Source organism: Hesperophylax consimilis, chromosome 26 (genome assembly GCF_061612785.1).
Source record: "Hesperophylax consimilis isolate HC1 chromosome 26, BYU_Hcon_1.0, whole genome shotgun sequence".
NCBI lineage: Eukaryota > Metazoa > Arthropoda > Insecta > Trichoptera > Limnephilidae > Hesperophylax > Hesperophylax consimilis.
Window position 1 is genome coordinate 401,210 of NC_142861.1, and position 12,106 is coordinate 413,315.

General features: G+C 37.6%; 1 protein-coding gene across 1 annotated transcript; it reads right to left on the reverse strand.

Moving 5' to 3' along the window:
- Positions 1-4,815: 4,815 nt before the first annotated feature.
- LOC149410926 (putative ATP-dependent RNA helicase DDX23) lies at positions 4,816-9,909 on the reverse strand. The gene is made up of 2 exons (XM_089647448.1): positions 9,876-9,909; positions 4,816-7,527 (listed from the first exon to the last, which is right to left on the reverse strand). The coding sequence occupies exon 2, from the start codon at positions 7,445-7,447 to the stop codon at positions 4,931-4,933; it is 2,517 nt and encodes an 838-aa protein (XP_089503574.1). The 5' UTR covers positions 7,448-7,527; positions 9,876-9,909; the 3' UTR covers positions 4,816-4,930.
- Positions 9,910-12,106: the final 2,197 nt, after the last annotated feature.

The window sequence follows — 12,106 nt, forward strand, 5'->3', positions numbered from 1 at the left end:
GATGCGTATCACATTTTTTATTTATTTTACCTATTATGTGCATCATTTGTCACAGATTTAGCTTAGTAAATTAATTTAATTTATTGTTGACTGTGTGTACATATTTATATGAAATAAATGCATTTTTGGCAGATTTAAAAAATAAATTAAGTGCATTATTAGTACAGGGTTTTCCAATAAGAGGTGTTATTTTGTTATTCAATCGTAAAAGATCAATGGTTTCGTTGCTTGTGTGGCACGTAGCGCCGTCTTGTTGAAAGTACACGTTGTCCAGATCAATACCATCCAATTCCGGCCATAAAGAATCATTAATCATCTCTCGATAGCGCAATCCATTCATCGTAACTGTTGCTCCAGCCTCATTTTCGAAAAAGTAAGGTCCAATGACTCCGCCGGACCATAAACCGCACCAAACAGTCACACGTTGAGGATAAAGAGGCTTTTCAACAATAACTCTTGGGTTTTCCGAGCCCCAGATGTGACAATTTTGCTTGTTGACGAAGCCACCGAGGTGGAAATGGGCCTCATCACTCAAGATGATTTGCATTTGATTCACTCAAGTGAATTTTAATAATTTCAATGCGTTGTTGAAGCGTGTATCGTTCCATTTTTATTAATGGCGTAGTTTCTACTTGTCAAATGTCAAAAAATGACAGCTTCAAAAGTAACATCGGGCTATTCAAAATAACACCTCTTATTGGAAAACCCTGTAGTTTTGATCTGCAAACAACTAAGAGGCATAAAATGTGAAATTTTAAACAGTGGCGAGTGGCGGCTTGTACTAGTAGTTCCAAGTATCAAGACGAGCTAGTATGACTCACCTCTAGCTTGATGTGAGTCTGTATATCCCTAATCCCTACTTCAGGTCAGGTATGGTAAGGGATACTAGCAACTAGCAATTTTACCGACCTGTGAACTAAAGTGGCGCCATCTCGCCCAAGAGTTTAGGAGGCATCGGTGAGCGCCGTTCATGTTTTAGAGAAATTTCAATACAGCCGCTAGTCAACATCCACACTCTACGCATATATAATTGATGTTTCAAGGTGACGTTTCTCAATGAGCGATATGGAATTCGTTCGCACCATGTGACTTTGACACATGATACAAAAAATGGAAATTCGAACCGGTTGAATTTAACTGAATACTTTTATAGTATTACATTTATTACTGTTAATTGGTAATATTTTTAGATTGACCGAAATTTTGGGAGTGCTCTAACGGTCCTTAGCACTAGCCACCACTGATTTTAAGTAGTAATTTCTGGCATGTAACTATTTTTTTAACCAACAGTTTCAGTACTATCATGAGCTGTGAAGTTTTGAAATAGACAAGATCATATTGTGGGTTCTAAAATTATATTCAATGTACCTGCGCGTTCAACACGCTCTTGTGTCCTGTTCGGGGTTGATCAAAGCAAAACGAACTCTAAGCAGAATTCTTGCCTGAACAGACTATGCAATAATTACAATAGCGTATTTTCTAAGGTTGATATTTTCAGTTGCGAACTTACCAAATACAACATGTCCATAAAAGAATATTTCTCTGATGGTTTGTGAATAATGTTTATGTCTCTATTGTTTATATCTCTATTATGATTTGATTTATATCTACAAACTCTCTCCATGGCTATAAATGTATTGTTTTGTAAATTTTTTGTTTTATAAAAAATTTTAATTCATATTCCTTTCTCACAAATTTAAATAACTTTTTCCATATTATGCTGTCTCAATTAAAGTCACATGGAGGAAATCCATAATTGGTTTTATTTTACTGTATAATACTTAGAAAATAGAAAACACAAATAGAGTAGTGGATGCACGGAACAAACTTCCACAACAAGTCATCGATTCTTCAAACAAATTTAAAGCTCCATTAGATTCTTATTTGCAGAGTAGAAAGGATTAACTTATTTTAAACTAGCTATAACGGATGTTGTTGGTCATGTTTTACCTTGTTTCAAAATTTACATAACTTTTATAAAATGTGCCAACTCCACGTCACTGGCAAATCCTCACTCCCCACCACTTCTCAATTCTATAGCAATTTCGGCCAAATGGCCCGAAATCCTAGCCCCCAAAAACCTTCGATACCGCATCGCCCGTGTATTCTTGCCTCTACAAAAATCCAATACGAGGGTAGCATAGTGAATCTTTCCTCTTTCGGAGCGCTGTATTACGGGGAACCTTGGAAAAATAATAACTTAGCCTAATTTACACATTTGATCGCTTGAAGATCAAATTGTGGGGTAAATTATAGGGAGTTTGCATCTCCCGAAAATAACAACAATATTATTTTTACCCACATTCTTGTGAGGCTGGTATCATTGTAAACCTGCGCGCGATACTTTGTGCAGTAAATAATATTATTCTGTCTTCAGCAGTCCTGCCGTCGGATTGACCGTAAACCTCCTCTAGCGTACGCGATTATTTGTTCGTAAAATTATTATAATTGAGTTTTGTTAAAATAATAAAACTAAATTAGAATTATCCAAATTCTCGTTGTTTCACACTACAAATAATCAGGCAACCTTGGATTCTGCGGATTTGGAGAACCGCAGAATCATTTAGCCATCAATCCATTTAAACTGGCGATGATAACCAATCCTCCAAAAAATTTACAAATTTCATTCACAAACATTTCTAATTTTCTTGGCAAACTAAAAATGTAGTTGTCACAATACACTTTGTATTACATGTCATGTCATAAAATAATATTTATTTATTTATTAACGGACATCGTCCAAATTACAAAATAATAACACAAATACAGTAAAATGAAAAATACAGGAGTAAACAAAGGTACATGAAAGCAAAGACATAAGGAAGATATAATATAAGAAAATAAAGTGACAAGTCGAATCAAGTCAAGACTACGCCGTGGGTCAGGACCACAGGACACTTATAATATTCCGTCACTTGTTTAGCGACTGGCAAAAATCATTCAGACTTATCCCAAAAAGGTTAAGGTTTTGACTTGAGTTGACCAGTCTACACATTCTGGACAATGGTGAATAATATCCAAAATTTGTCGAATGATGGTTGAGGAAGAGCAGTTCATTATTTCTGAGTCTTTGCGAGGGGATATTCAAGGGAATGAGTTGCAGTAGAGTAGGTGAATCAATATAATATAATATAAATGTTATACAGGCGAGCCTGTAAAATCTTTTGCAAGTCACAAATGTAAGTGACTACCTTCAGCAAGCCCACCGCCAAAATGAATGTGCAATATTTTGCAGTGGTTTATGTACGCCATCTAGCGGGGACAAACTCCCCCACCCCTTTTAGGCCGACAGCCAAATGTCGCTGGCGCGTCGGTCAAATTGAATAAAACCGCAAATTTTTGTTGTTTGTTTTTGGGGTGTTATGCCGTGTTGCGCTAACTCCTTCTTTAGCCGACGTTTCGGACAGCGTTGCAATGTCCATCATCAGGGCAGATCCGGTAGATCCGAAGATGTGTACCGGATCTGCCCTGATGATGGACACTGCAACGCTGTCCGAAACGTCGGCTAAAGAAGGAGTTAGCGCAACACGGCATAACACCCCAAAAACAAACAACAAAAATGCTTTTGGCCGTGAGAATCTAAAAACTTACATAAACCGCAAACTTTTTACAATAAATCAGTTCATCTTTACATACAAAACAAGTGTTTTACCACTTCAACAAGTGACTCCTGACTACCACCTGCCTCGCCTAGTCTCCACTCCAAATCTTCTGGTGTTTACATCCTCAAGACCAGCCGGCCCTGTTGGGCAATCGCAAAATGCCAGAAGCGAGCAGAGACGAAGCACACCTAGAACTCAACATTCACCAAGCACCGGATACGGGAGGCAACCGTACCATCATAATCGAAACGTCCACCAAAACGAACTACTATCACCACTATTGACCGTAAAGTAGCATTATTATCGGCTAAAGACACAGTTTGGACCCGGCGCTCTAAATCTACAGTCTTGTGCGGACTAACGTCCAGTACACTAGCCCTAACCCGCCATGCATCTTTGTAGCTCAGTCTGTCTGTGCAGATAGAGTTGCTTTTACATCCAACAGATGTCTTTGTTTTTCAAAAAAACCATGTTCGTCCAACAGATGGTGCTGTTTTTTTAAAAAAAAGCATGTTTTTATCTGTCGTTGGCGATATCTATATAATATAGCTAAATATAAAAACACATGCGTATTCTAAGGCAAAGTTGTGTCAAAATTTCAAAGCAACCGATGAAGAACTTTCTGAGATTTAAGATTCCGAATAAACAAACATTTACCTTTTTATTTAAATAGAAGATCTAAAACTAAATTACTGTTAAACTTATTGCGAAATCGGATATTAGCCCATCAGAAGATTGCTGCCTGCTCATTTAATAATAATAAACTAACTAACTAACCACCACGTCGTTCTGCAGGGGTAGACAGAGAGGACAGACCACCAAACAACTCGGTCTTGGCACACACTCCTTGCCTCATTCACATTCATACATCGTCTCTGATCTTCTCATACATACTCTTTTATTATTGACTCTTGACATGGCCCGACTAAGTATCTGATTAACTTGGTCGTGCCATGTCTTCCTCGTGCGTCCCCGACTTCTGCTACCATTCACATTTACATTATAATAATAATAAAGTCAAGCAAAGTCTGGTGGCAACTGTGCATTATTCTGTGAGAAGGAATTAAAAAATAACTATGTTTTAGTATTTCAAGAAAAACACAACATAGAGAGAAAAGTTAAAAAGATTCAAATATATTTGTAATAAAGATGATTTTGTACAAATAATAGACAAAACTAAAAAATTGGGATAACTTGAAAATGAAACAGTTAATTAATTCGAAATAACAACTTTTTTTATTTGCTTTATCATGTAAATTTACAGGCTTAATGTACAGAGTAGGTGTAAGTGAAAATTCATATTCATAATTCATTCACTGTAAAATTGGCTAGGCAAATATCATTTCTTCCCGGCGCTTCTTGGTAACCACCGTTCCCGGCTTGTGCTGCGCATCCGGGTGGTTCAGCAACTCCGGGGGACACGTGGACACGGAGCTGGTCATCAGCACCTGCTTCAGGTCATAGAACACCGCAGAGTCTTCTTTGGTAACGAAGGAAACGGCTTTTCCCGTCTTACCCGCTCGGCCAGTTCTACCGATACGATGCGTGTAGTCCTCGATAGACTTGGCCATGTCGTAGTTGATAACCACGCTGACGTCTTTGATGTCGATACCTCGACCAGCCACGTCTGTGGCCACCAGTATGTCTTTGGACCCATTCTTGAGACTGGCGAGCGCGAAGTCTCGCTGTTCTTGACCTTTACCTCCGTGGAGCGTGCAAGCGTTGAATCCGAGCTTTTCGAGCCCTCTAGCCAAGACGTCGGCACCTTTCTTTTGATTGACAAAGATAATGATGGGCGGTTCGACTCCTCGTTGCAAGATCTCCGTGAGCTTCCTGCGTTTCTCATTTTCGCCGATCATGTGGATGACTTGTTCGGTTCGGTCGACAGGTTTACCGATGGAGCCTATATAGACGATAGCCGGTCGCCTGAGGTAATTTCTGGCTAATCTTTCTACCGCTGCGGGCATGGTGGCGGTGAACATGACAGTTTGTCTGTACTTCTTCTTACTGTGGTAATTGGCCAAGAGAACTGTTGCGTCTTCGGCTGCGTCAGTATCTGGTTTGAGGTTAGTAACAGGCATGTATTCTAAGATCTTCTGCACATCGGGTTCGAAGCCCATATCTATCATACGATCAGCCTCGTCCAGTACGACATATGTACATCTGTTAAGTACCAAGTATCTGTTTTCTAGGACGTCGATGAGACGACCGGGAGTGGCGATGACGATCTCGCAACCGAGCCTCAGCTTGAAGCCCTGGTCCTCCCTGGAGAGACCACCCACCACCACCACAGACGTGATATCGAGAGGAACGCCAAACTTATTGGTCTCCTCCTCGATTTGCTGGGCTAACTCTCGAGTCGGCGCGAGGATAATGGCGTAAGGTCCCTGGTCGGCGTCTTCTTGGCGCACTCCTTTAGGGAGAGACTGAATCCACATGAGCAATGGAATAAGGAAGGCCAGTGTTTTACCTGAACCAGTTTCGGCAACTCCGATAATGTCTCTGTTCTGTAAGCCGATGGGAATGGCTTGCCTCTGGATGGGCGTAGGACTCTTGTAGCCAACTTTGGTGATGATCTCCATGATCTCATCTGGGAAGCTAACTTCCTTCCAGCCGCGGATGGGGTCGGGGATCCTGCCCCCTTTGATTGTGATATTATAATCCTCGCGGAAGATTCGCCAATCTCTCTCCGTCATCTCGTCTCTTTCCTTCTCGGACCAGTGACGGTCGTCCCATTTCTGTTTGTCTTCCTTCTTCTTGACCTTCTTCAGTCTTAACTTCTCTTGTTCTTTCTCTAACTCTGTGCGCCTCTTCTCCAGCAGGTTTCCATAGAACTTGCAGTGGTCTCTCTTCTGGGACTTGATATCTATTCCGGCTATGTGACCTCTGCCGAAGAACTGAACTTGATGCCTCTCCTTGTACAGAGCGTTATAATCGTTAGAAGTATCTTCAGCGGCGTCCCAGTCAAATACAAATTTACGATCGTTGAGCCTCCTGACCCTTCGCTTCTTTTTGACTAATCCGAGATAGCGCGCCTTAATCGCTTCCTCTTCCCTCTCTTTGTCTTTATTCTTAGAGAAGTCTTCATTCCCCGCCCCTCCGCCCCCTCCCCTGCTGTCTCTTTTCTTATCCGACGGGTCATTCTTATTATTAGAAGAGGATGGCCCCGATTTTCTGTCATCCATCTTCCGATCTCTGTCTCTCCTGTCTCCCCGATCCATATTGTTATCTCTCTCCGTAGGTCTATCGGGCCTATCTGGCCGGTCAGGTCTATCAGGCCTGTCGGGTCGGTCTGTCCTTTCGGCTATTTCTTTCCTGGTCTCTTGTTGCCTGTTATCTCCTGTCAAGTCTATGGTACTCATCGGCGGCCTGTTTAAGCTGCTTCGAATGGCCGCAACTTGCTGTTCCCGCTTCTGAAGTGCCAAAGCGGCTCTCTGTTCTTTTGTGAGGAAAACTGGTTTACTCCGAGCAATTTCTTCGGCTTTTTTCTTGGTTAAAAGCTCCTCCAGGGAAAGCGGCTCTTTTTTGGCAGGTTTATTGGTTTCTTCCTTAACTTCATCTTCTTGAACTGTGCCATCGGGGTTAAGTTTTTTCTTAGACAGATCCTCGTCCTTAGAGCTTTTGGGCCTGTCTTTGGTTTCGGGACGCTTTGAATCTTTTTCATTGTCCTTTTCGCGATAATCCCGTTTGCGCGCAGGACTCTTGGAGCGTTCTCGCTCCTTCCTTTTGATTTTATCGCGGTGACTGTCTCGATCTTCGCCGTGCCTGGCGACCTCCCTGTCTTTCTCTCTGTCGCGGCGATCCCTTGAACGAGATCGCGAACGTCTTTTCTTTTCGTTCCCCATATTATAAATGGGGCCAAGTGTAAATTGTTTCGTCTAATTAGATCTGCACACTATTTTTTTAATGAAATTATAACGAGCACCTGAAATGTAAAACAAACGTACGTCAAACAGTGCCATAGATAAAGCGCATAAACATAAATATACCACTCTCTAGATCGATATCTTCCGGCTTTTTGTATCCAACAGAATTATACAGTACTTAACCACAGATATACAAGCAGTACCTACCGTGCGGAGCAGAGCAGTAGACAAGGTAGAGGAAACTCAAGGCCATTTAAAAAAAGATGCGAACATAGACAACATATTTTTTTATTTTTTTTTTTATAAATTTAATTTAGATTAAATTTGATAATATTATTATTAAGTTCTGCAAGTGTTTTAGTTTTTTATTATTGTGACAGCTGTTTCGGCTTACAAGGCCATTTTCAAACTGTGGTTAGTCCACATTGAGACGACGTTTTTATACTATTTCAAATGTAAATTTTGAAGGTGCATACATTGATTTATTACTGGTTACACCGATGACATGATCTATTGTTGGTTAAACCAATCTATGTTTTCCCCTCAGTAAATGGTAATGGGTTCTTAATTATTTACTAATGACTTTATTGCTATGAATTATTTGGGTGCATTATACTGCTTGGGTTTTGTGAAAATACTAAGAAGTGGTGAGTAAATTATTTTCCGTACTTTATTAATTAGTGTTAACTAGTGTTAAATTTGGGTCATTCGTTGACCAACGAATGACCCAAATTTAACACTAATGTGAAAATACTAAGAAGTGGTGAGTAAATTATTTTCCGTACTTTATTAATTAGTGTTAACTAGAGTTAAATTTGGGTCATTCGTTGACCAACGAATGACCCAAATTTAACACTAATGTGAAAATACTAAGAAGTGGTGAGTAAATTATTTTCCGTACTTTATTAATTAGTGTTAACTAGAGTTAAATTTGGGTCATTCGTTGACCAACGAATGACCCAAATTTAACACTAATTAATAAAGTACGGAAAATAATTTACTCACCACTTCTTAGTATTTTCACAAAACCCAAGCAGTATAATGCACCCAAATAATTCATAGCAATAAAGTCATTAGTAAATAATTAAGAACCCATTACCATTTACTGAGGGGAAAACATAGATTGGTTTAACCAACAATAGATCATGTCATCGGTGTAACCAGTAATAAATCAATGTATGCACCTTCAAAATTTACATTTGAAATAGTATAAAAACGTCGTCTCAATGTGGACTAACCACAGTTTGAAAATGGCCTTGTAAGCCGAAACAGCTGTCACAATAATAAAAAACTAAAACACTTGCAGAACTTAATAATAATATTATCAAATTTAATCTAAATTAAATTTATAAAAAAATTAAATGGAGTTCTACGAATTAAACACAAAAACAATAAATAAATAGACAACATAATTGCTCTCAGCCTACTCTATTCATTCACTAGCCCAAAAAAACTATTATAAAAATAAAAATGTCCTTGAAGCAGAAAAATGTCGAAATGTTTTCCAAGGGCAAGGTTCATCTGACTAAGAAAATAAACTTTTACAGTGCATTTCCTTAAGATGAAACTTGTTAATCTGAGAAGAAGAAACCCAAAATGACAAGAAATTTGCAAAAACACTGAAGAAAATTTCCAAAACATGATTGTCCGACAGTACGACGAAAAATTCCGACATTTTTCAGCCTCATGAACTCATGGTTACATATGTTTAAAAATCTTTAATTTCACCAAAACAATAAGATAATACAGGATAACACTAATCAATAACATGAATAAGTTTATCGATATAATAAATAACATTTATACGTTGTGGAGGAAGACATATGTCAAGTATGAAGCATTGTTCAAAAGACCGAACGAATAACCTAAAACTGTTAATTCGCTTTAAACTTGAACTTACGTAGGTAGGTTGAATATAATATGTTTGTAACTCGCTGACACTATACTGGCTTATATTGTATTTTTATCACGAACAACTTTAACACGCAATATTTTCGACGGAAATGATAGTATTTCGGCAGCAAATGACAACCCGCGTGTATAAATAAACCACTCTCATTTTGTTTGAATGATTTGAAACTGTCAAACGGCAAAATTCCGTCATCTCTTTCTGTTACACGAGTCATTATGGTAGAGAGCGAGAGATCAAACCAATCCTTCTGTTCTCACCAATGAGATCTGAGCTTTTAGCCATATTATTCGTTTTCTATAAGAATTTTGAGGTGGGCGTGGCGGTTTCAAATGAGTTTCAAGGCCAAAGCTTAGTTAAATGCCCCTGCGCATAAACATCATATCATAAATAAACCACTCTCCATCATATAAACATCGTATAAATAAACCATATTAGAGGTGATGCGTATATACTATAACAAATTTTCAAACAGATATCTGAAAGATATTTTCGTACTTAGTATTTGTTATTAAGGTTCCATGATATTTCATCAAAATGAAAATCAACACACCTTTTAAAAGTGATATAGAGTCATTAAAAGGGATGAAACAAAAACTAGATTTAATAGTTTTCTATTTAACCTAGTTTTTTTCACTTTTCATGACTAAATATCACTTTTTGTAGGTGTGTTGAATAGTATCGCACGTGTTGTCAGAATTGCGCGTCTTGCGAGTATTGCGCGTCCTGTGAGTATTGCGAGTCCCTTTTCTCGCCAGGCGTGCAAGACGCTTAATGAGAAGATTGTTTCTCGAATTCAAATATCACTCGTAAAGTAAATGCACTAGAGGAAATGAAAAAAATGTGGGGGAAACATTTTGAAATTATTTCCTTGGAAATTTTCTAGCTACCTGCAATCGCCATCTATTTTAACATATTGTGGGGAATAAGTTTTTCGTAGTATTCTTCAGCTACCTCCTCCCCCCCCCCCACACACACGGAAGTGAAAAAAATTGTGGGGAATTGTCATGGGCAGAAATTCTCCAGCAACCCCCTCCCCCCATGGATTCAATCAATGTGGGGAATCATACTTCCGAAATCCAGCAACCCCGCTCCATGGATTCGAAAAAATATTGTGGGGAATCCAGAACTGAGTGACACATAAAAAAATGGCATACCATCACTTGTAAGTAGTGAAAAAGAAAGTGAAAAATACGAGGGAACAGGTATTTGGATTAAGTATTTATTCTCACTTTCACCAGTCGTTCCAAGTATCAAGTCGAGCTAGTACGACTCACCTCTAAACCGTATAACGCGGTTTGTTTTTGCTGGTTCAGTTTCAGCAGAGTTGAGTAGAGTCAAGAGTCTTCTTCTATGACTTTTATCCTAGTAAGTACCAACTAGTTGGTACCGTGTTTTATTTATGTTCGTACCATTCGTACCTAAATTTTACAAATACTTAAAAACGGTTTTCTAAAACGTTTTGTTATTAATACCAGCTATTTCGTTCCCCGAAGGCATTGTCAAAATGTCACCATTTTGATTATGATTTATCTCGCAATAAAAATTATATTGTCTGATAATATAAGCAAAAGTAAGAGTTTTTAGTTTAATATTTTTTTTCTAAAAATAATTTTATTTTTTATTTTAATTACAAGTGATGCCCTCATAAATATAATTTCACTCAATATTCCTTATACCAGTATCGATAGCACAAAGAACGATGTGTTATGGGAGAACGAAGTGATCAACGACTCTGAATCAAAACAATGCAGATACAAGCGTTGTTCAAGCCAGGTCCTGAAGAACATCATTATGTTTTTTTTTTAAATTTAATATAAATCAAAATTAATAATATTGTTATTATGCTACAAGTATTTTGGTTTTTTTATTATTGTTACAGTTATTTCGGATTTTAAAGCCATTTTCAAACTGTTTGAACTTTTCAAACAGTTTGAAATAATATCTTATTCAAATGCCCTATCGGGATTTTACAAGGACAATTGACAATTTATATAATTTAATATGTACGTGTAACAGGATACATGGATAATAGCATAACTATTCATACTATGACTAACATCAAATCCAAATAATATCACCTGATATTGTAAATAAAGCAAAGCTCCAAATATAAAACTAAAAATTTACATTGTACATTCGTATATGCATTCAAAGTATAATTTATAAAGCAAGTATGTTCGTACATGCGTACAGTTATTAATATGTGTGTTAAAAACAAAAACTAAAAAGGTTTATGCGATTTACTCGTAGGAAGGTATAGAAACAGTTTTTTTAAGTGGGTTCTATGATTCAGAACACCGATTTAATTACTGATTAGTTAATTAGGTGCCTACCATCTAAAACCAGAATATTTAAAACATGAATTTGAAATGAAATGCACACCCTAATGCATCCCTATACAATTATAGTTAGAGAATAGTGAGTGGTAGCTATGTTAATAATATGATATAATATGTGAGAAGGTAATAGGAAAACGGAACAAGGAGAGGGAGAAAATTACATTTTTATTTATGACGTAATTGTAATTATGTGGCTTTTGTAATTATATAAAAAAAGTTGAATCCAAAACAAAACAAATTTTGACGAATTTATAAATTATCTTATTATTTGCGTAATAGTAGTAACGTACTTTCAAATGGAAAATTAGGAACTGATTTATTTAATTAATGTTTTCAAACTGGCATCCCTTTTTCCTTCGACCTTTTTCGTCACTTTTTCTTCAAATT